The sequence below is a fragment of the Anomaloglossus baeobatrachus genome, chromosome 9 (genome assembly GCF_048569485.1).
Source record: "Anomaloglossus baeobatrachus isolate aAnoBae1 chromosome 9, aAnoBae1.hap1, whole genome shotgun sequence".
Lineage (NCBI taxonomy): Eukaryota > Metazoa > Chordata > Amphibia > Anura > Aromobatidae > Anomaloglossus > Anomaloglossus baeobatrachus.
Genome location: NC_134361.1, coordinates 82,537,452 through 82,563,124, shown reverse-complemented (window position 1 = coordinate 82,563,124; position 25,673 = coordinate 82,537,452). Strand labels below are relative to the sequence as shown.

The 25,673-nt window shown below is 44.9% G+C and overlaps 1 protein-coding gene across 4 annotated transcripts in view; it reads left to right on the top strand.

The window, feature by feature from the left end:
• Positions 1-508: 508 nt before the first annotated feature.
• SEPTIN6 (septin 6) overlaps positions 509-25,673 on the top strand; it is a 139,818-nt gene continuing 114,653 nt past the window's right edge. For all 4 annotated transcript variants that reach the window (XM_075323840.1, XM_075323838.1, XM_075323841.1 and 1 more), the window contains exons 1-2: positions 509-590; positions 22,095-22,209. In XM_075323840.1, coding sequence (XP_075179955.1) covers positions 561-590; positions 22,095-22,209 — 145 coding nt within the window. In that variant the 5' untranslated portion in view covers positions 509-560. The remainder of the gene's footprint in view (positions 591-22,094; positions 22,210-25,673) is intronic.

Here is a 25,673-nt window from a genome sequence, read left to right as displayed (position 1 = left end):
CTTCCATCTTCCCCTGCGCCTCACATACCCCAGTACAGGCTGCAGCCCACCCTTCCATCCTCCCCTGTGCCTCACATACCCCAGTACAGGCTGCAGCCCACCCTTCCATCCTCCCCTGCGCCTCACATACCCCAGTACAGGCTGCAGCCCACCCTTCCATCCTCCCCTGCGCCTCACATACCCCAGTACAGGCTGCAGCCCACCCCTTCCATCTTTCCATCCTTCCTGCACCTTACACTGCTTCACATTCGCACTAGTCAAATCTTAATGACATTTCAATGAAAAGAGGACGAGTCCACTGGCTGCAGATAGGGGTGCATTTTTCCTAATGTTATTTCCCAGCCCTGTAAAGTAAACGCTAGCACAACAGTGAGGAGTGTGTCCCTTCTAAGTAAATATGTTATCTTCCCATTGCTATGTCTCGTGTTACACCTGCTTTTATTAAAAGAAATACAATGATGTGTGTAGGGTGACACCCCCCTCCGTGAGCGATTGGTAGCGCCCAGATTGTAACAGTTTCTCTTTGTAGGTTTCCTGTGCAGTTTCTTTGAGGATTGACCATGGCGGCTACGGAGATAGCGCGGCAGATGGTGAGTGGCGCCGGCTGCGGGGGGCTCCGGGCGGTGGTCGCACATACAGAGGGGCGCATGCAGTGTGCGGGGAGGCGGCCTCCTCAGCGCTGCGGACACAGCGGGGCGCAGCCCCCCGGGTACAACCCCGGTATAGCGGCTCCGCTGCACCAGCCGGGTGTGCCAGGCAGGGCGTTGGCAATGTGCAGGTTGCATGGCATAGGGTGGCAGGTGCCCGGCCCCTCCTGTGTGGTGCTGTGGTGCCAGCCTCCATCGTGCCCCGCAGGCAGCACCGAGCATACATGGCACCATCCCCTCACCTGCTCATCGCTCTCATTGCCCTTCCTGAGGGATGTTTCCTTTGATCCATCATTAATGTTCCAGCTGTGCTGATTACTGCTGCACATATGTAGCATGTATCTCCACCTGCTTCCTGTCTTAAAGGAGTCATCCCATGAAATCCCTGACACTGCTCCTTTAAGACCTGATGATGGGGGTCCCACCGATTACTGGACCTTTTATGTATCCGTCAGTTGTATATGGATGTATATGTGGCCTCTGCTTCCCTGTAAATATGGTATACGGACCCCTCCGATCACTGGATCACCTATTCTATATCCTTCTGTTAATTTTTGGGGGGAAAATCCATTTCAAATCTATTATTAATAACTAGAAGGTGGCCCGATTCTACGCATCGGGTATTCTAGAATTTACGTATTGTGTAGTTCATGTATGATTTTTGTTATATAATATATATGTGTGTATAGATATATATATATATATATATATATATATATATATATATATATATATATATATATATATATATATATATATAGATATATATATAGATATAGATGTGTGTGTGTGTGTGTATATGTATATATATATATAATGTATATATATGTTGTGTGTAGTTACCAAGTATTTGTGTAGGCGCTGTACATGTTCTGGGTGTGACGGGGGGTGAGAGCGGTGTTGTATGTGTGTTGCGTTGTTTGTGGAGCGCTGTGTGTCTGTAGCGTTGTGTGTGTGTGTTGCGCGGTTTGTGTGTGTGGTGTGTTTTGGGGGGAGGTATGTTTTGTGCAATGTGTGTGTTGTGCGGTATGTGCGTATATTTGTGTGTGCCGCGGTGTTTGTGTGTTGGGTGTTGTGTGTGTGCAGCGTTGTCTGTGTGTTTGTGGGTGTCTGTGTAGGGCAGTTGTTTGTGGTTCCCAGTGTGTGTGTGTGTGTGTGTGTGCGTGTGTGCGCATCAGCCTCTCTTCTCTCAGCCTACCTCTCCCAGCCTCCCTCCTCCCAGCCTCCCTCAGCATCAGCCTCCCTCTCCCAGCTTTTTTAAGCATCAGCCTCCACCAGCATCAGCCTTTCTCCTTCCAGCCTCCCCCAGCATCAGCCTCCGCCAGCATCAGCCTCTCTCCTTCCAGCCTCCTCCAGCATCAGCCTTCCGCTCCCAGCCTCCCCCAGCATCAGCCTCCACCAGCATCAGCCTCTCTCCTTCCAGCCTCCCCCAGCATCAGCCTCTCTCCTTCCAGCCTCCCTCAGCATCAGCCTCCCGTTCCCAGCCTCCCCCAGCATCAGCCTCCCCAAGCATCAGCCTCCACCAGCATCAGCCTCCCTCGTCCCAGCCTCCCCCAGCATCAGCCTCCCCCTCCCAGCCTCCCCCAGCATCAGCCTCTCTCATCCCAGCATCAGCCTCTCTCATCCCAGCATCAGCCTCTCTCATCCCAGCATCAGCCTCTCTCATCCCAGCATCAGCCTCTCTCATCCCAGCATCAGCCTCTCTCATCCCAGCATCAGCCTCTCTCATCCCAGCATCAGCCTCTCTCATCCCAGCATCAGCCTCTCTCATCCCAGCATCAGCCTCTCTCATCCCAGCATCAGCCTCTCCTCTCTGTCCCCAGCATCAGCCTCTCTCCTCCCAGCCTTCCCCAGCATCAGCCTCTCTCCTCCCAGCCTCCCCCAGCATCAGCCTCTCTTCTTCCAGCCTCCCCCAGCATCAGCCTCTCTCCTTCCAGCCTCCCCCAGCATCAGCCTCCCTCTCCCAGCCTTCCCCAGCATCAGCTTTCCCCTCCCAGCCTCCCTCAGCATCAGCCTTCCTCAGCATCAGCCTCTCTCCTCCCAGCCTCAGCCTCTCTCCTTCCAGCCTCCCCCAGCATCAGCCTCTCTCCTTCCAGCCTCCCTCAGCATCAGCCTCCCCTTCCCAGCCTTCCCCAGGATCAGCCTCTCTCCTCCCAGCCTCCTTCCTCCCAGCCTCCCCCTCCCAGTTTGGTGGGGGGGAGTACAGTACTCACCTCCGTGACAGCCGTGTCAGTTCGGGGAATGCGCGGAGGGTGGGGGGGGGGGGAAGTACAGTACTCACCTCGGTGACAGCCGTGTCAGTTCGGGGAATGCGCGGGGGGAGGGAGGGGGCGGGCCAGAGCTAGCGTGCATTGCGTGAGGGGGGCGGGGCGTGGCGTGGCCGAATTGCCAATGCCTGCAGGGTGCCGGGGCGAGAGGCCAATCTGTGGGGGGGGGCGGAGCCTGGGCGAGCGGTTGGCCAATCCGTGTGGGGGCGCAGCCTGGGCGAGCGGCCAATCGGTGTGGGGGGGGCGGGGCCATGGCGAGCCCAGCGGCCAATCAGCTTTGTGTCACCGTAAGGACACAATTTTGGAGCATGACAGACAGACAGACAGACAGAATAAGGCAATTATATATATAGATATAGATATAGATATAGATATTATTATTATTATTATTATTATTATTATTTATTATTATTAGCAAATACTTCCACTTAGAAATGTAGTATAGTTTTTCTGATTAGCCATGTCTCTTACCTCATGTGCAGGGCATTGCAGGACCTTGGGTATCCATAGTTATGACCACTAGCAACTAACTTAACTGTGACTATATTCATGGTCAGAACCATGGATACCTAAGGTCCTGCAATGCCCTGAACGTAAGGTAAGCGACATGGCTAATCAGGAGAAGTATACTACATTTCTAATTGGAGGTATTTGCTAATATTATTACTACATATTGGGATAGGATCTTGTAGATGGGAACATCCCTTTAAAGGGAATCTGTCACCAGGTTTTTGCTTCCCCCATCTGAGAGCAGCATAATGTAGGGGCAGAGACCCTGATTCCAGTGATGTCACTTAGACTGTGTGCCCACGATCAGTGTTCAGTGTTTTGGATATAGCATGCTTCAGCTGCGTTGTACAGTACAAGCACAGTGGATGGGATTTTTACAAATCTCCTGCCCACTGTGCTGTTTTTTTTTCTGCAGCAAACACTGACCTGCGGTGCAGCTTTCTAGACCACGGCATGTCAATTGTTTGCTGCGGATTCGCATGCGTCCTCTTTAGGGAGAACACGAGAGAGACCGCAGCGCATATAGCTGTGAAAAACCCAATGAGGAGAACATCAATAAACAGTTTTTATGTTCTTCCCATGTTTGTCTGGGTTTAACACATACCGATTATGAATGTAGATTGTGACCCCCAATGGGGACAGTGATGTCTGTACAGCGCTGCGGAATATGATGGCGCCAGTGAGTAGTATAACAAATATCGTTGGAACGTTAGCACGTTATCATGTCTTAATGACCTGTGAAGATCATCATCATCATCATTATTATTTGGTAACTGGATAAGCTGTAGACTTGCCCAATGCAAAAATGTGTTAGCCCAACAGTTTCTCAGATTCAATCAGGTCTTAAATTTCCCTTTATAGTTAAAGGGAATCTGTCACCAGGTTTTTGCCACCTAAGCTGAGAGCAGCATACTGTAGGGGCAGAGATCCTGATTCCAGTGATATTTCACTTACTGGGCTGCTTAGTGTAGATTTGATAATCTCCTGCTGGTTAAACAGTGATTTTATCATTAGAGGACTACTTGGTGTGCTGCCAGGTAGTCCAGCATATTCATGAGCTCTGTATAACTGCTAGATCTGCAGCAGAGAAAACATTGATTTTATCAAAATGATAGCAAACTGCTTAGTAAGAATATGTGCCCACTATCAGGACTCATTGCGTCCTGGATGCAGCGGGTTCTGACCTGCGGGGCCCGAGTCTCCTCCGCAGGAGTCTGCAGCTGCTTGTACCCACGATCAGGATTCAGTGCGCTGCGGTCTCTTGCTTGTGTTCTCCCTACGGAGGACGCATGTGATTCCGCAGGAAACAATTGACATGCTGTCATCTGGAAAGACGCTCTGCAGGTCAGTGTTTTCTGCGGAAAAAAAACAGCACAGTGGGAAGGAGATTTCTAGAAATCCCATCGACTATGCTTGTACTGTACAACGCAGCTGAAGTATGCTATATCCAAAACACTGAACGTGGGCACACAGTCTAAGTGACACATCACTGGAATCAGTGTCTCTGCCCCTACATTATGCTGCTCTCAGATGGGGGAAGCAAAAACCTGGTGCCAGATTCCCTTTCAAGGGGTATTCCCATCTCAAAGATCCTATCCCAATATGTAGTAAGTGTAGTAATATTAGCCAATACCTCCAATTAGAAATGTAGTATACTTCTCCTGATTAGCTATGTCGCTTACCTTATGTTCAGGGCATTGCAGGACCTTTTAGGTATCCGTGGTTCTGACCATGCATATAGTGACAGTTAAGTTAGTTGCTAGTGGTCGTAACCATGGATACCTAAGATCCTGCAATGCCCTGCACATGAGGTAAGAGACATGGCTAATCGGAAAAACTATACTACATTTCTAAGTGGAAGTATTTGCTAATATTATTATCATTATTATTTATTAATACATCTACTACATAATGGGATAGGATCTTGGAGATGGGAATACCCCTTTTAACCTCCATTCACACTAAAGGACGGCGGATCGGTAAATGTTTACCATCTGTCAGTGGTGTCAGAGCCGGTTTGCAAAAGCAGATGATGCCCACAGAACAGTTGTAATAGATCGTTCACCATTGTACTTGGCAGGACGAATCCTGTTCACACAGGACAATGCTGCCGAGAACAATGATTTTTACGCAAGCTTAAAACAAACAAAAAAAAGATTTCACGCCCGATGAGTGGGTGTTTGACTCGTGTATTGGGTGGTTGCAACCTGTTTACGTTGCTAGAATATTGTGAAATGAGCTTTTTAGGAATGCTCCTTCATAAATCTCAGTGTAAATGCTCCTTTCAGCCTCCCACACATTAGACAAATGTCAGTCAGAGCCCCCGAAATGTGTGGGAGCCGAGCAAAATAGATTGCTGTGGGAAAAACTAATCTGACATAGCCAATTTTGGATTACCTATGGTAGTGTCTTTTGAAGATTAACCATTTCCAGGCAGGCCTGGTGACAGCGCTTTCATAGTGACCACAGGAAAGCTCTGTTGGATTGGAAAGCCGGCCATACTATCATCTGAACCATCGTTGGGGCTGACGGACATCTAATATGTAGACAGAGGTCAGAGGATCACATCTCTCTTCTCTGCCCTAAGTGGAGTGGTAATTCTACCTTGAGCGGACACTTGGTGATCTGACGCGGACTAGTTGCTTTGGAAATAATACCAATGGAAAACACTGATTGCGAAACGTAGAAATCAGACTAATTGCCAGTTTCATAAAACCTAAATACCATATCATGATATTGATTGGACTGGTTGAGGAGCAATGTGCAGGACTCTCGTGTATGGTGGAGACTCGTGAAGAATGTTCTAAACTAACCCAACCAAGAGTTGTAAAGTTGGATAAAAGTCTATAGAGGTCACTAACTGTATCGGCCAACATGAGCCAATCTGTGGAATCGTGTGCATCTTCTAAATTTCTTTGCTTTGTACATCAGCACTATAATTTCCGGTGTTGAGTGTTATCATTTATTATTACAAAAATATAATTATATACCATATCACTCTCACTGTGTGTGTGTGTGTGTGTGTGTGTGTGTGTGTGTGTGTGTATATATAATATATACTAGCTGTAGTACCCGGCGTTGCCCAGGATAGTAACTGTATCTCTGTCTGTCTGTCTTGCTGTCTGTCTCTTTCCTTGTCTGTCTGTTTCTATCTTCCTGTCTGTATTTGCATCAGTCTATCTGTATCTGTCTGTCTCTCTCTCGCTGTCTCTTTGCCTGGGCTGTCTCTTTGCCTGGGCTGTCTCTTTGCCTGGGCTGTCTCTTTGCCTGGGCTGTCTCTTTGCCTGGGCTGTCTCTTTGCCTGGGCTGTCTCTTTATGTGTTTATCTTTATATATGTAATATATTGTATATATAATAATTTTATTTATTTTTTTATTTCATTGGAGCATGTGACTCACTATGCAGTCAGGGGTTGGAGTTGCCCCTCTGATATGGGGGCAGCCTTCCCTGGGTCTGACCCGATGGTTGGCACTATCCCCATTGTTTATTCTCCATATGAGACGGTGCTACTCTGCTGAGTGGTTTGGTACTTTATCCTCTAGCAGTATTGTGTCTTAAGAAAACTGGCAGTGTTTGGAGCAAAGGAACTGTGTAATGGAAAATAGCCATGATGAACGCCGCTAACAGCCATGCCCTGTGCTTCTTGTCTTGTGTTACGGAAATCTAATTTTCTGTCCTTTACGAAGTACTTAAATTCCTATGCTAAATATGTAAAGAACTGGTGGACACATGCTATAGGTTCTCAAGTTTTTAATTAACCAATCATATAAGGAAGTTGCACATTTTGGAAAAATGCAATAGTGTGATCTGCAGCTGTCCCAGCCCTGGTGAGCAGTGTGCGGTGTACTTTGTATTCTGGGGATATACCGGAGTGGGGAATATCCTGTTATTGGCTGTTGTATGCAGCAGCGACCTTGCTGTCCTTTCCAATTAGTTCACGGAGGAGGACTTTGCAGTAAATAGTTGTATTGCCTTTGGGTAGAATATGGATTTTGCGAAGTATTAGATGTGACGTTTGGGAATGGCTGGTACAGTTTATTGTCATACATTGCATGTTACATATACACTGCAGAGCGCGTTCTGTTACTACTCGAGTGATCACTGCAAGTAAATTAATTAGAGATGTTGTGAACTAGAATTCTGTCCAGGATTTTTACAAAATATACAAAGCTAATAAATGTAAATCTGGGTTTCTTGCTGCGGTTTACGCTTCTTCCCAGCAGTGCTCCGTGTTCTGGCCTTAACCATGACTAAAATAACTGCATTCTAATTGGATTTGGTTAGATGTTCACCAGATGACGACATGTAAGTGCAGCCGGCAGCTATCGATTTCCATAGCAATGAAATGTGTGTTTTGTGTTTTTTGTGGGTTTTTTTTTGTGTTTTTAATAGGTTTACTCGCTTTGGCTCCATTACTACTATTTTAAAGGGGGTTTTGCACCTGCCAGTACAATGAATTGTTGTGTTCAGTTCTCCATCCTCAGTGTAGATGTCACTCTCCAGATGTCACAAATACTATAATGGAGAGTGACCACTTCTCCTGCAGAAACCTTGTTCTCCAAATCAGTGTCCCTCTCCACTGACAGACATCAGATTTTGACATGTATTTTCTATTAAACATTTGTCATGAAATTTCACCTCTTAAAGAAGTTGTCCACTACTAGGACAACTCTTTCTCAATTCCAATGTTTCCTCCCTGTAAAGTAATAACACATACTGCCGTCCGTTGCTAGTGCCATTGCAGCCGTGTCGGCACTGGCTCTCCCGAGGATCGTGTGACATTTGCTACAGGGATTGCCTTATATAGCAATGTCACACAATGCCCAGGAGAGCCAGTGCCAACATTGCTGGAACAGCATCAGCACCAGAAGAGGAAACAGGGATTGAGAAGAGGTAGTCAGACTAATCGACAACCACTTTTAAGCATATTCTCTTAAAACATTGCATTATGCAGTTCCTCTGTAATTCTTCCTAGAAATGTATGAATAAATTGACAACTGGATGTTACCGGTTGGAGATGTGTAAGGCTATGTGCCCACGGGCGCTCGTACCTGCGGATGTATCCGCTGGTACGAGTGCATGTTTCCCGCAGCTGCCCGCCGGCGTCCGCAGCTATTTTTAGCTGCTAGATTACAGCGGAATAGCTGCGGGAAACATGCGGAGATTCATGCGGCTTACCTGCAGACGTCCCGGCCTCTATCTCCATAGCGGAGGGCCGGGACATCCGCAGGTAATTCCGCAAGAATAATTGACATGCAATTATACATGCGGATGCCTACATCCGCAGCATGGTCGTCAGCCGCACTTTCCGCATGCCATACCATTTTACATGCCAAAACCTGCGGATTTATCTGGAAAATCCAGAAAAATCTGCAGGTTTTCCGTGGCAAAATCCGCAGAAACAAGGTCCCATGGGCACATAGCCTAACTACATAGTCTGATATTGGACAATCAATGCAACTGATGCAGGATTGTGTAGGGAGTAGGGACAGATCACTTTATGCTAAGGACACACGGGCATTTAGCATCTGATGCGAGTACATCGGATGTTTTTTACTAATTACCCCTGACTCCTGCTCTGATGCGAGTGTAAGCAGAGTGTCATACTGCATGCAATCCTGCGATCGGAGCACAGCTGTGGAGGAGAGGGAGGGACTAATCTCCCCATCTCCTTCATTATCAGCTGATGCGTATATTACACTGCACTTTTCTGTAATGTGAGTGCAGAGCGATGTTTCTCTCGCACCCATAGACTTGTATGGGTGCGAGTGAAAGCTAATCGGATTCCACCCGCAGCATGCTGCGCTTGTTTTCTCAGTCCTATTAAAGCTGAGAAAAAAAAACCACACTTGGGAGCGGGTCCATTGAGTAACATGGGTTCAAGTGGAATGCGTTTGTTTTTTTTTTTTTGTATCACATCCAACTCGCACTGACTTACTCCCTGTGTGTCCTTACCCTTAAAGGGAGTCTGTCAATCTAAATTAGAAAGTGTAAACTAAGCACATAGTCTTATAAGATATATAGCCCCTAAAAAATCCCACCTTTCGGGCTTGTGCACACAACCGTTTAAATCTGCCAAGTGCTGTCCGTGGTTTTGATTGACAGATAGCACTTGTTCCAATCTTATTCTATAGGGCTGTGCACATGTCCAATTCTTTTTTCCTTCGATCTACAGGTCCGAGGAAAGTCTGTGACATATCCGATTTTGATCCAAGTGTTTTTGTTTTGTTTTGTTTTTTTTTTTCCCTCTGTCCACCTCCAAGAAAAACAAATCGCGCTCGGATTAGACTTGTATCAAACTCTTATCAGATTGTGATTAGTATATTTGGGCCACTTTGTCATATGGAGAGAAAACGGTGATGTGACACTACCCTTGGTGTTCCAATTTTTGTACCCATTCTGCAGAAACTAAATTGTAAGCATTAGGATATTGGGGTGCTTGGTGCACTCTGGATATGACCAAGCAGTTCCTTGGACAAACTGATTTTGAATGCCCTGCCCCCCTCATGGTGATTGACAGTTCTGTCTTGTCAAACACCAGGAACAGAGAGGCAGGAGTCTGCAAAACCAGTGGGTGTGATGGTGCACCAAGCCTCTTGGCCATATTGCTTAAATTGCAGTTTCTACAGAAGAGGTGATTATAACATTAAGGCCTTACTCACATGAGCACTGCACTCCAACCAGTGTTAGTCAGTGAGGCAGAGCAGATCAGAGATTCGGGATGATAAAAATGTTGCAACATGATGCAATTTTCAGCGTGTCTTGTATCACTCGCACACATACAAGTCTATGGGTGCGTGTGAAACATGGACTGCACTTGGGTGACATTTGTACCGTTAGATAAACATAGAGACAGTGGAGAAAATGGAGACATTAATCTCTCCATCTTCTCCACATCTGTACCGCGATTCTCACATGTGAGAAAATCCGATCACAGTGAATGACACTCGGATCACGCTCGCAGCAGAGTTTGAGCTGAGTATCATTCAAATATCGCATCCGGTGCTCTCATATCCGGTGTTATACGATCGTCTGACTCTGGCCTGTGGCCTTGAGTCATCAAGACCAACATTGTCATCATTCTTGACACAAGGAGCATGGTGAAATTGAATCCAGAGGTGCCTGATTTAATTAAGATACACACCTCTTAAAGGTAACCTGTCACCAGATTGGTCCCCCAAAAGCTGCGGTGTGTGTGTGTGTGTTTTTGTGTGTGTGTGTGTGTGTGTATATATATATAATATATAATATACGCATCCTAAATCATCCACACAGAGTCCTGCCACTGCTCTCCTGCGCATGCGCACTTCTCTCTACACTGTTGCGAGCAAAGTATTGTAATGTGCAGGGAAAGGTCAAAAAACGCATACGCACAACTGCAGGGGAGAGAGAAGTGCACATGCGCAGGAGCACAATAAAGGACACTGTGTGGCTGACGTAGGATGCGTCATCCACACGAAGCAAGAAGGACAACAATAGCAAGAAGATAGGAGGTGCGGAACATAGATCAGCGATGCCCATTGGACTCGACCGCCCCACCGGTGAATATAATAAAAGCTGTTTTTTATGTCATAGTGACCTGGGCACTTACTGTATATACAGTATTCTACAATGCTGCATTCTACAATGCTGCATATAAGGGCTCACTGGTGGTGGCTGCAGCTTATAAAGTACAAATCTGGTGACAGGTTGTCTTTAATGAAGCAGGAGCATCTAAAAAGTGGCATTTGCCTCTGTGTTCCTCACCACAAATCTTGTGTGACCACTCTCACAAAGACTTTGAGCCCCAATAGGGCCAAAGATGATGATATCTGTAAAGCGCTGTAGGAAATGTATGAAAGGTTAATTATAAAAATGAAATCCTAGGAGGAAGCTGAAGCTTTGGCATCATTGGACCTTCCATCAGGAAGCATTCCTCAACGTCCACCAAGGCTTGGTTTCAGAAGAAGTTGCTATCGCAGTTGCATGACAGAACCCCATAGAAAATGTTTGAGATTAGAAGCCAGTTGCAGTTCACAAATCTAAGACTATTAGTGGTGAACTGTGGGTCATTGCCTTGAGAAATGGGCTAAGATTCCTCAAGTACTCTTCTACAAGATGGGCTCTGCCAACGCATCACGTTTTGGGTACCTTGGGGCCTGACATTAAGTGAAGCAGAATTATCGTTACTAGGTCGGATGTGAGGTGCAGATAAACTGTCAACCACAGTCACCCCACACAGAACAGGAAATGGTTGTGAATTGTGTTTTCTTCTTCACTTATCTTAAAACGGAACCTATTCTAGAAGACCTGTGTCTACAGATTATGGTCTAAGCGCCGATAATTTGATCCTGGTCAACATTTTTTTTTTTTGGGTGGGGTGGGAGACACAAGTGTTAAGTCTTGACTATAGAATAGAACTGTATTGCAAATATGCAAACCTGTAGTAAACAGTAGGGCAAGGATGTGCAAAAGAGTTTTAGTGGGGTCAATTTGACATTTTTAACAATCAAGCAATATTTTGATAGATACATCACATTTAGAGATGAGCGAACCCGACCTTTAAAGTTTGGGATTCGTACCAAACACTGGGTATCCGGGGCTCAAATGCCTGACTTCCAGTGATTCTTGTATGCTAACCACTCGATCGAGCATGGGGGTGCTTGAATATGCTCAGTGCTCAGCCAACTGAGAGCCACTTGCAGTCTCCGAACGGCTCTCACTGGAGATAAAAAAACGTTTGTCAGATGTTTGTATGTAACAAAAACAAAAAAAAAACTTACTTGAGTCGAGCCCTTACGGTAAGTTCGTGTCCACGTTGACTTGTCCTGGGTCCTGAATAGAGTTGAGCGGATCGGGTTGCCTGCGAAGTCCAGATCCGAGGCTATGTAAATGAATGGGGAGTCGGATCCGGGGAGAGGGAGAGAAAATAAAAAAAAAAATAATAATCCGGATTGTGCACCCCGAATCCCGGGTAGTGGTCGGACTCAGATCGGAACCCCGAACCGTGCGGATCCGGATTTTTCAGATCCGGGTCCGCTCAACACTAGTCCTGAAACAAACTTTAAACTAAAGTCTGGCCAAACCCGAACATCCACGGGGTCCGCTCATCTCTAATCATCATGGCTGGCAATTTTAAAAATCTGTTGCATTTCAAGTCTTTCTGCGTTTTTTAAGCATTTTTCATCCATTCAAATGCATGGGAAAAAAAACGTGCATATTTTACTAAGCATATTTCATGCCGACAGTGTGGTTTTTGCTGTAGAATAATCTGCTGCAAAATACTCAATGTGCGCGTATAGTCTTTTTGTGCTAAAAAAAACAAACAAAAAACTGCGTAAAATGTGCGCCAAAAGCCCATTAAAGAAAAGGGAAAAGTGCAACAAAAAATGTGTGTATCAGAGAAGATTCTATTTCACCGTGTACACCAAGAAAAAATGTGAATAAAAAGCAGTTTCCTTTCCATTTAGTTTTCCAACCTTTTTAGCTATTCCAGTACAGTCCATAAAAATAGGGCACTTTTTGCCCTGTCTATAACAAAAAAAATGAGGTGTCAATGATTTTTTTTTTTTTTACTGTTGAAGAAACTTGTACAGATTATTTTGACTGTAATATAATTTTACCGTGAATGCAGCTGATGTCTTCATATTAGTACTATGGGCTGTAGAGATGTACAGTTAGGTCCAGAAATATTTGGACAGTGACACAAGTTTTGTTATTTTAGCTGTTTACAAAAACATGTTCAGAAATACAATTATATATATAATATGGGCTGAAAGTGCACACTCCCAGCTGCAATATGAGAGTTTTCACATCCAAATCGGAGAAAGGGTTTAGGAATCATAGCTCTGTAATGCATAGCCTCCTCTTTTTAAAGGGACCAAAAGTAATTGGACAAGGGACTCTAAGGGCTGCAATTAACTCTGAAGGCGTCTCCCTCGTTAACCTGGTAAAAAGATTTTTTATATATGTATATACATATATGAGAAACGGGTTTGTGCCGCACTAAAGAAACACTGTTTCCAGGGCATTTACTTTAGATCTCTTTTTTATTATCTCTTTTTTTATTACTGTTTATTATTGTAATAAAAAAGAGATCTAAAGTAAATGCCCTGGAAACAGTGTTTCTTTAGCGCGGCACAAACCCGTTTCTCATATATGTATATACATATATAAAAAATCTTTTTACCACGTTCATCACGGGGCCGCTGCTTGGAACCACGCTGACACTCACATGCTTTACAAGGGGTTGTGACTGGCACAACCTCATCAGGTGAGTGTTTTATCTTTACTTTCTAAACGGTTATTGCCGGGTAAGACCCTATTTGCGCCTTTTGTTTCCTTATCTCTAGCTCCTTCGTTAACCTGTAATCAATGAAGTAGTTAAAAGGTCTGGGGTTGATTACAGGTGTGTGGTTTTGCATTTGGAAGCTGTGACCAGACAACATGCGGTCTAAGGAACTCTCAATTGAGGTGAAGCAGAACATCCGGAGGCTGAAAAAAAAGAAAAAATCCATCAGAGAGATAGCAGACATGCTTGGAGTAGCAAAATCAACAGTCGGGTACATTCTGAGAAAAAAGGAATTGACTGGTGAGCTTGGGAACTCAAAAAGGCCTGGGCGTCCACGGATGACAACAGTGGTGGATGATCGCCGCATACTTTCTTTGGTGAAGAAGAACCCGTTCACAACATCAACTGAAGTCCAGAACACTCTCAGTGAAGTAGGTGTATCTGTCTCTAAGTCAACAGTAAAGAGAAGACTCCATGAAAGTAAATACAAAGGGTTCACATCTAGATGCAAACCATTCATCAATTCCAAAAATAGACAGGCCAGAGTTAAATTTGCTGAAAAACACCTCATGAAGCCAGCTCCGTTCTGGAAAAGTATTCTATGGACAGATGAGACAAAGATCAACCTGTACCAGAATGATGGGAAGAAAAAAGTTTGGAGAAGAAAGGGAACGGCACATGATCCAATGCACACCACATCCTCTGTAAAACATGGTGGAGGCAACGTGATGGCATGGGCATGCATGGCTTTCAATGGCACTGGGTCACTTGTGTTTATTGATGACATAACAGCAGACAAGAGTAGCCGGATGAATTCTGAAGTGTACCGGGATATACTTTCAGCCCAGATTCAGCCAAATGCCGCAAAGTTGATCGGACGGCGCTTCATAGTACAGATGGACAATGACCCCAAGCATACAGCCAAAGCTACCCAGGAGTTCATGAGTGCAAAAAAGTGGAACATTCTGCAATGGCCAAGTCAATCACCAGATCTTAACCCAATTGAGCATGCATTTCACTTGCTCAAATCCAGACTTAAGACGGAAAGACCCACAAACAAGCAAGACCTGAAGGCTGCGGCTGTAAAGGCCTGGCAAAGCATTAAGAAGGAGGAAACCCAGCGTTTGGTGATGTCCATGGGTTCCAGACTTAAGGCAGTGATTGCCTCCAAAGGATTCGCAACAAAATATTGAAAATAAAAATATTTTGTTTGGGTTTGGTTTATTTGTCCAATTACTTTTGACCTCCTAAAATGTGGAGTGTTTGTAAAGAAATGTGTACAATTCCTACAATTTCTATCAGATATTTTTGTTCAAACCTTCAAATTAAACGTTACAATCTGCACTTGAATTCTGTTGTAGAGGTTTCATTTCAAATCCAATGTGGTGGCATGCAGAGCCCAACTCGCGAAAATTGTGTCACTGTCCAAATATTTCTGGACCTAACTGTATAATGTTTTTTGTTTTATTTTATTTTGGTTCTTTGAACAACATTTGTTAATTTAGTGCGACCACTGCCTCCTCTTATCTCAGTGGAGGCATGTATGCGCATGGGGGCTCCTCATCATGCATTTATTTCATATTTATATATCCTCAAAGAATAAGCAGACTTTGGTAAATGTTTTTCTTTTGGGCCTTTTAAAGGTGTTGTCTGGTCTAATCCCACAAGTCTGCAGTCCATCAGTGTCACTCTGACTGCAGACTTGTGAATCCTCACATCACACGCACTGTACACTGTAAGGATTCTCCGGGGTCAGAGCCGGCAACAGTGGTCACATGGATGCGAGTATGCAATATACAGGCTACCGAACAGAATCCGACAAAACTGTTTCCGGCTAGGCGCTTGTTTCAAGTGTATTGTGTGAGGCTGGAAACAGTCTAGTTGGATTATGGCCTGGATTCTACATATCACATACTCGCGGTTACATGACCACTGGTCCCGACTCTGACACCGGAGAATCCTCACAGCGCACGATGTGAGGATTCACAAGTTTGCAGTCAGATAGTGACACATAGAGGGAATGTAGACTTACAGAATTAGACTGGACAACTCCTCTAAGAACCTGCTACCATAAAAATGCAGTATGATCTGATGGCATAATGTACGAGGAGGGCAAGCAAAGTAGGTTGATAGATATATAGATATACAGTATATTTGTAATAAAATATTAATTATAACGTGTTTTAATTCTTTGTTCTTCCTCAGATTTTCAGTCCAGTGGGCGTCCCATCAGTGATTGACAGATATCTCTGTACACTTTTACAAATTAAGCTGCCAATCATTGATGGGGTGCCAACTGGGATCCCAGAGAGCTCATTGGTCCAAATAAATAAATCGCAGGTTACGCTCTAGAACATGATGCCTGCTCAATGAACTGCGTTGTTTTGGCGCCGGGTTCCCTTTAAATTCCTTGCAGACCTATAGGAGCTCTGATGATGAGAAGCCAACACATTTCTCAAAAGACCAATTAGATGTGCAGAGCTGAGGATGCAGAAGCGCACCGCCGTACACTTCGGGTGGTCTTTTAAATTACCAATGAGGTCTTGCGACCAAGAAATATAAATATATATAATTACAGTAAAGACCAAAAGTTTGGACACTTCTCATTCTAAAAGTTTTCTTTATATTCATGACTCTAAAAATTGTAGATTCACATTGAAGGCATCAAAACTATGAATTAAAACATGTGGAATGAAATACTTAAAGTGTGAAACAACTGATAATATGTCTTATATTCTAAGTTCTTCAAAGTAGCCACCTTTTGCTTTCATTACTGCTTTGCACACTCTTGGCATTCTCTTGATGAGCTTCAAGAGGTAGTCACCGGAAATGGTCTTCCAACAGTCTTGAAGGAGTTCCCAGGGATGCTTAGCACTTGTTGGCACCTTTGCCTTCACTCTGCGGTCCAGCTCACCCCAAACCATCTCGATTGGGTTCAGGTCTGGTGACTGTGGAGACCAGGTCATCTGGCGTAGCACCCCATCACTCTCCTTCTTAGTCAAATAGCCCTTACACAGCCTGGAGGTGTGTTTGGGGTCATTGTTCTGTTGAAAAATAAATGATGGTCCAAATAAACGCAAACTGGATGGAATAGCATGCCGCTGCAAGATGCTGTGGTAGCCATGCTGGTTTAGTATGCCTTCAATTTTGAATAAATCCCCAACAGTGTCAGCAGCAAAGCACCTCCTCCTCCATGCTTCACGGTGGGAACCAGGCATGTAGAGTCCATCCAATCACCTTTTCTACAAAGACACGGTGGTTGGATCCAAAGATCTCAAATTTGGACTCTTCAGACCAAAGCACAGATTTCCACTGGTCTAATGTCCATTCCTTGTGTTCTTCAGCCCAAACAAGTCTATTCTGCTTGTTGCCTGTCCTTAGCAGTGGTTTCCTAGCAGCTACTTTACCGTGAAGGCCTGCTGCACAAAGTCTCCTCTTAACAGTTGTTCTAGAGATGAGAAGGTGTGTCCAAACTTTCTGGTCTGGAGTCCTTGTGTTTGATTGTCTGATTCACCATGACATCTATACAGATAGGCATTGGTTGTCTTAAGGCTGTATTTTTACGTAATAGTGACCTCCCCAGCGACATTGCAGTGTGTGACACGCATCAGCGACCTAGCCCCCGCTGTGAGGTCGCTGATCGCTACAAATTGTTCAGGAACATTTTTTGGTCCTTTGTTTCCCGCTGTGCAGCATGCATCGGTGTGTTTGACACCGTTACAATGACATCGTTAGCGACCCAGCCCATAGGCGTGCTAGCGTTCCCTTTCCCACCCCCTTACGTCCGATTGGTGGTCGCTGTTGCTTTCTGATTGGGCGGCTTTCACTGAAAAGAAGGCAACTTTAGCGCTTCCGTCCTTTGTTTCAAAGCTACCTTGTTCCTGAGCGTGCTGGTTTGCGGATCATTAGAGAGTTCTCCAGTCTGCAATACTATAAAGCCTATACGGTAAGCATCATTTGATTGAAGCTGTATGGATGCTGTATTGATAAACCAGTGTGGAGTCGCCGCACAGAGAACGCTACAAAGATCCGCTAAGCAACAGAAGCTCAGGAACAAAGGATATACAAGCGCGACTTTTGCCAATCTTTCCAAGCTCTGGGTCGCCAGTAAGAACGCACTAGCGATCAGCAATCGGAGCTGAGGGGGGTGTGTAAAAAGGACACCTAGGTGGCTTCAGCGCCAAACACCACGCCCCTAACATAGGTGTGAGTCGTCAAATAGCTGCTGTGTGACACATCCCCCAACGACCAGCGAGGTCGTTCTGCAGGTCCGTATCGCTGCAGCGTCGTTGGCCATATCTGCCTGTTTGACAGCTCACAGTGACTTTGCAGCGATCCCAGCCAGGTCGGGATCGCTGGTGGGATCGCTAGAAAGTCTGTGCATAAAGGGGCCTTTAGACTTGTCATTTAAGACCGGACAACCGCTTTAAGGTTTGTAATAGTTTTGTGATAATTGGGTCACACATTCATTAGCTTGCACTTTTTTGTTGGCGGTACATTCAGTATTTACATTGGTGAACACTCTGCGGCTTTGGAGAGTGGCGGCATTGTTGTCGTCCAGATGTATCATCTCCAGAGACATACAAGTATAAATATTTAGTGTAATAATAACTTTATCACCATGGAGAGTTCCACTTCCAACTAAAGATCGCACTGAAGGCTTTTTATCTTCAGCCTCTTGCATTGTGGTCATGCTTTGTTGTACTGAGGCTTCTTATTGTCTAACCTTCCTCCACACCTTCCCAAATGAAGCTTGAACTAAATGGACTCTGGTTCCACATTTTAACAAAGGGATATTGGATTATTTTGTAAAATAGAATGACTTCTTGACAGCAATCATTTACCTGAAGCAACTTTGCATTTCTGAATTCTCATAGACTTTGCTGGGAGAAGGAAAGACTTGCAGATTTAAGCAACAAACTGCGTCAAAAAACACACCGTGTGCACAGGGTCTTAAATTCCTTTTTGTTATGCAGAATTATAGATGTGTGACCCGGATTCTCACATTAAGTGATGGTCTTTCAGCCATTCATGGTACAGTATATCATCTGAATATACCATAAATGTTCAGAGAATACTGTGATGGCCAAAAAGTAACGTATACAGTGGCACCTCGCTTAACGAGTAACCCAGTTAACGAGAATTTCGCTTAACAAGCAAAGCTTTCTGTAAATTTGTAACTCTGTTTACGAGAAAGCTTTGCTGTACGAGCAAATCCTCACCGCACACACTTCCGGTTCCGTACATCCACCGCGCTCTGACCCGCTCTTGCAGTCCACACAAACGCACACAAGCCCCCACAAACACACACACACACGCACACACATACAGTATTATGCTCATCTTGCCTTCCGTTCCATCGCCGGCCTCATGGTTCTTGTAGTTCGCCGGTACACTGCGACGAGGGAGGAATCCTCGCGGCGAACTAAAAGACCCAGGAGGCCAGCGATGGATCGGAAAGTAAGGTGAGCATAATATGTGGATCTTCCGTTCCATCGCCGGTCTCCTGGGTCCTGTAGTTCACCGCTCCAGGATGTGTATTGTCAAGCATCGCGACTAGGCAGGAACTTCCCCAGTCAGCCGCTACTCAAAGGCAGCGCGCTGGCCAATCAGATGCAAGCGGCTCCTGCCTTTGACGTTAGTGCTCTGGGAGCGGAAGTTCCTCCCTCGTTGTGATGGTTACCCGATACACAGCTCGTACCGGAGTACAGCAAGTCCCAGGAGACCGGCGATGGAACGGAAGGTAAGGTGAGCATAATATGTGCGTGCGTGTGCTTGTGTGTGTGTAATGGCACAATAGGGGACCAGGATGGGACATTGAACAAGTTGTGGAACGAATTGTCAGCATTGCAATGATTTCCTATGGGAAATCTTGCTTTGCTGAACGAGTAACTTGGTTAATAAGCACACTCACAGAACAGATTGTTCTCGTTAACCAAGGTTCCACTGTATATCTTTTCTCAGGCCTGTGTATTATATTGGTTATAGCATCCCCTTTATTCCCCAATTGCTCTTCTATTACCTCCTACCACTATCTTCTGAGTCGCAGAGGAGGAGCATGGCTTACTTCAAGATCATATAACAGCAGGTCTGCTAAGCAGAAGATGTAATGCCCAATAGTCCAAAAATTAAATAGAAATACAGCAGGGACTAAAACATAACTTTTACTGATAACTAGATAAAATCAATAATAATAACAATAGTAAAGTGCTAGTGCATATAATGTGCAAAGAACAAGATGCCACATGGCAGCGCATAGGCTTGATCTCACCCAAGCTTCATCCATGAGCTGGACTGCACATCGGTCCCAGAATGAGAGGTCACAGGCCGGAAGGATAAAGTGGAAGGGTATGTTACAAACCCTGTCGTGCCCGTGAATAAACTTCCGCCCTGACAAGGGCAGCACCCAAATGGAATGTCTGCCCCACAACCAAAAAAGCAAACAAATAGTTCCTCCCGACGCGTTTCCCTCTCAGTAGTGAGAGTTCCTCAGGGGAGACGGAGGAAAAAATTGGGAAAGATCGACCTGCAGTGGCAGGAGGAACTATTTGTTTGCTTTTTTGGTTGTGGGGCAGACATTCCATTTGGGTGCTGCCCTTGTCAGGGCGGAAGTTTATTCACGGGCACGACAGGGTTTGTAACATACCCTTCCACTTTATCCTTCCGGCCTGTGACCTCTCATTCTGGGACCGATGTGCAGTCCAGCTCATGGATGAAGCTTGGGTGAGATCAAGCCTATGCGCTGCCATGTGGCATCTTGTTCTTTGCACATTATATGCACTAGCACTTTACTATTGTTATTATTATTGATTTTATCTAGTTATCAGTAAAAGTTATGTTTTAGTCCCTGCTGTATTTCTTCTTCTTCTTCTTTCTTACTTCAAGATCAGCCCAAGACTGCCATCCCCCTTGCAAATCTATCCCTATTTATTGCTGCTCTCTGATGTTATAGCAAAAAATCTGATGGTTTGCTCTCTAAATTCTGCGATATCACTTGGAGTATGTGGCTTAATTAAACACATCGTATTGGAAGTAATGGCAGTCTTCTCCTTGCATTTTCGTTTTCTAATGTATTTTTTTGCAGTACCTTTTCTGCAAATGTGTTTTTTTGTTTTCATTTAATTTTTTCTTCCATATATAACATAGCGGCTACCAGAAGAATGAACCGGTCACTTCTTGAAGCTGCTTTTCAGGTCTAAAGTGGTTAAAGGGGTTTTCCACTACTCGGATGATGCCCTTCTCAATCAGCATGTTTCCCCCTGGTAAAATAACAGCACCTATACTCTCCTCCGGTGCTGGTGCCCTTGTAGTCGCTCTCCCAAAGCTCGCATCATACTGTTGCATCACACGGGCCCTGTGCCCCCTAATCAGTGCCGGCTTCACTCTTCAGAGGAATCAAACATCAAGAGGAAGTCAGATCTGCGGATGATCCATCACATGGGTCCCTGGGGAGGAGCTCAGCGGACACAAGGAAAATGATCAAGGGGTATACCCAGATTCCCCCTTTGAGCTAGGTGTACACGGCGGAGGGGGATATGGGGCTGAGACTTATAACAACCACATCTCTGGGCCATCCTTATGATGTTTGATTCATCTGAAGAGTGAAGTCGGTGTGGATTGGTCTCAGGGATCGTGTGACATAACAATATTATGAAAAACCCCAGACACACACACACACACCACACACACACACACACACACCACACACACACACACACACACACACACACACATATACACATATATATATACACACACACACACACACTGCAGATTGTGCGCTCACACATCAGATCGCACAAAGACACACAACATCTGGTACTACCATATTGCTTCCGGCCAGCATGGGGACCTGGGACGCAGTGCAGTGGAGCGTCCCTCCTTAGTGGTCCTTCCTTATTGATGTGACCCTCTACATAAAGTACTATTGAAATGTGGAAGCAAATAAAAAAGGATAAATTGCATAACACTGTATAGTGATGGAAGTTGAATAAAAAAAATACACCCTGATTTAAGAGTTTGAGTCGCTGTACATTTGCTCTCCGACAACTTTCACCAGTGGTAATGAGATATTTCATTCAGAGGTCCTAGCCCCTTGCGAATGCCCCATGCTTCTCAGCTGAGCTGTCTCTTGGCTTTCGGACACGGGTGATTCCGGTGTCTTTAGTCTCTGCTTGTTCCAGCTCATGTCTCCTGAACAGTGAGCACCTGTTTTGTATGCGGCACAGACCTCTCCACCAATTCACCAACCTTCCTGTTTGTCTGAATGTAGAAGTTGTGCAATATCTCATGATTGCCTTATGGGTATCGATATCTCCTATTTATATACTAGGTTCTGTCGTGTGAATAATATATTCAGTTTATCTCCTAATTTTTTTGTCTTTCTCAAATTATTTTAGGGTGATGGGTGTCGTTCTTTACCTCTTTCTGGACACGTGGGTTTTGACAGTCTGCCGGATCAACTGGTTAACAAATCAATTAATCATGGCTTTTGTTTCAATATCCTCTGTGTGGGTGAGTATTTACAGCCACGTATACAGACTTTGTTAGGAAAGGCAGTGACCCAATGACTGTTGTATGAATAGCACAAGAGGAGTAAGATTTCTACAACTGTGCTGAAAATGAGAGCATTCAATGGCCGGATATATATGAATACAGCGTATTGTGTGCATTACTTGTTTACTGCCAGCTACACAGTGCATTGTAACAAGACGAGCCCAAGTCAAGTCACAGCCGCAATAGTTTCTTTAGATAACAATCTTGTGTACTGATCGTACAGAATTGAGTATTGATGGTTTATAGTAATATAGAATTGCTACTATATCTAACACATAAAGGGGCAAAGTTGATGTTACACTTTTTGGTGATTTTAAAAATATACATATGTGTTTTTAATAACCATTTAGAATAAGGGTGCCAATGTATATGAAAACATAGAATATATGAAACTTAAACTGCTTTAATGCTATTTGAAATCTACTTAAAAAAATTAAGGTACTTAGCACACATAATGTCCAAATCATGTGAGCCCATCAACCACGGCAAGGTGATGTTTCTTTGAGGGACCCTATCCTAATTTCATGCCTCTCATGGACTAAGTCTACAAATATATAGACGGGGTAGGGTCCCATCAAAGAAAAGTCACCTTGCCGTGGTTCATGGGCTCACGTGAATTGGCCAATATACATTGCAAGTACTGTACCTTCATTTTTCGAAGTAAATTCCATATAGCATTAATGCAGTTTAGGTTTTATATATTCTATGTTTGCACAAAATCTTGGCGCTTACAGAATTCTGCTGTATAGTATTAACAAAGTCTAAAAATGAACACAGCGCTATCTGCTCAACACAGTACCCCAAAAACCTGTAGCTGTTTGTTTTATTCTCCAACATGACCCAGAAGCCATGTTTTTGTAATGCCACTTTTTGTCTTTGTGTAGTACTGTGAAATACACAAGAAATATTGAGTCAAAGGGGTCATCCATCCTTGATCATGGTGAAAATTGCAGTGAAGGCAGGTAGTGGTGTAAATTAAAGGGAACCTGTCAGGTGCAATATGCACCCAGAACCACGAGCAGTTCCAGGTGCATATATCTAATCCCTGCCTAACTGTCACAGCATATACAAGCATACATAGAGATCTTTAGAAAATGTATTTCTAAAGATCCTTTTGATATGCTAAAGAGCACAGGGACTAGTTCCTGCGCTCATGCCGCTCTCTTAGCACACCCACATGGGTGTGATAGCATACTATTCAATGCCCATTGTCGAGCGTCATCAGGGGTGACGCGCGTACCTGTGTCCATAGTCACCATCTCAGTCGCTGGGTTTAGGCTCAGTGTGAATCCCTCAGCATTTCCAGTCATGCGCACTAGAAAGCTGGGTGTACGCATCCTGGCTTCAGACGTCTAGTGCGCATGACCGGAAGTGCCGGGACTCCTTATCATGCGCACTGACCCTAAACCCGGTGTTCTGAAGCTGTGACAACTGATACAGGTACGCGCGTCAGTGCCAATGCCGCTGGTTAATGGGCATTGAATAGCATGTTAGCACGCCCCTATGGGTGTGCTAACATGTTAAGAGGGCGGACTAGTCAGGGGCAACTAATGCCCTTGTGACTAGTCCTGAGCTCATTAACATATCATAAAGGATCTTTAGAAATACTTTATCTAATGATCTCTTTATGTATGACACTAGATGCTGGGACGTTTAGGCAGGGGATTAGAACTATGCACCAAGAACTGCTCATGGTTCTGGGTACATATTGCATCTGACAGGTTCCCTTTAAATAAATCTGGCATAGTCTCACACACTTCAGTGCAGCCTGCTACAATGTTTTCTATCAGGATCAGAAGTGATGACGTTGCGTTCCTTGATCACATGACCTCTGGAGGCTGTGATTGGCTGTAGTGGCCAGGTGACTAGAATGTTTTTTGTCATCAGACATGCTTACAATAATTTGTAGTTCCCATAAGTTGAACGCTGCAGCCGATCAGTCCCCAGCATTCAAATGGCTGCAGAATGGGACATTATCACTTTTATTGCCAATGGAGAGCAACGGGCAGCCTGCACTGGAAGTCAAGGGTTAAGAGCAAATATGCCTGATTTTTCTAATTTTTACATTATCTTCCTTTTTCGTTAACGTCAGACAACCCCAATTAGTCACAACATCATGCATCGTTTCGGACTATTTTTGGTACAAATTAGTAGCACAAATGCTCAGTTAATGCACAAATACATACTATTAAACATGCAATGGACTTGCCTACAGGGGAATGCTTATTAATAATTTAGGTGCATTCTAGCCAAATACTCTTTCTGTAATTTACTTTGATTCTAAACACAGTATTAGATATTCGTATCCTCCAGCTCACTGTAAATATTCATTTAAAAAACCCAAATACTAGGGAAAAATGCTGCTAAATGCATCGTGTGTGAATATGGTTTTATTGTGATTTGAAAGTTATACCTATTATAATTTATAATTCTGTGCCTGTGTGATGTGGGTGACAGATTATACTTGCAGCAAATCACTGCTTGCATACAGTACATATCCCTTTTTACTTCTCTCATTTTTAATACCGATTTGCCAAATTCTCAGATGTCCTTTAGAAACTAATATAGGTTCAAAACATGTGCTGATGAATGTAGCTATATATTTTTATAGAGGGAAGTATTTTTTTCTTTGTCGCTCCATTGGGAGACCCAGACAATTGGGTGTATAGGCTATGCCTCCGGAGGCCGCACAAAGTATTACACTAAAAGTGTAAAGCCCCTCCCCTTCTGCCTATACACCCCCCGTGCTCCCACGGGCTCCTCAGTTTTTTGCTTTGTGCGAAGGAGGCAGACATGCACGCATAGCTCCACAGATTAGTCAGCAGCAGCTGCTGACTATGTCGGATGGAAGAAAAGAGGGCCCTTAACGGGGCCCCCAGCATGCTCCCTTCTCACCCCACTCTTGTCGGCGGTGTTGTTAAGGTTGAGGTATCCATTGCGGGTACGGAGGCTGGAGCCCACATGCTGTTTTCCTTCCCCATCCCCTTTAGGGCTCTGGGTGAAGTGGGATCCTAATCGGTCTCCAGGCACTGAGACCGTGCTCCATCCACAGCCCCTGGGGACTCTGCTGGATAAGGAGCCGAGTATTGTCAGGGACATGGCCCTGCTACTTTGAGGTACTCTGTGTCCCCGTGGGGACCGCGCACAGAAACACTCCAGCATTGCTGGGTGTGTTAGTGCGCCGGGGACCGCGGCGCTGACCGCACTTGTGCCATCACACGCTGCAGCGTGGCTGGGTGTGTGAGTGTATTGGGGACTACCGCGCTGACCGCCGCTGCCATTGTTGTACATGCGGCGCGGCTGGGACTGTTAGTGCGCCGGGGACATCCGCGCCGACCGCGCTTATACGGCGGCCGCGCTTATAACTATAGTCCCCGGCTTTTGCGGCCTAGTCTCATTTTCTTCCCGCCCCCAGGCCTGCC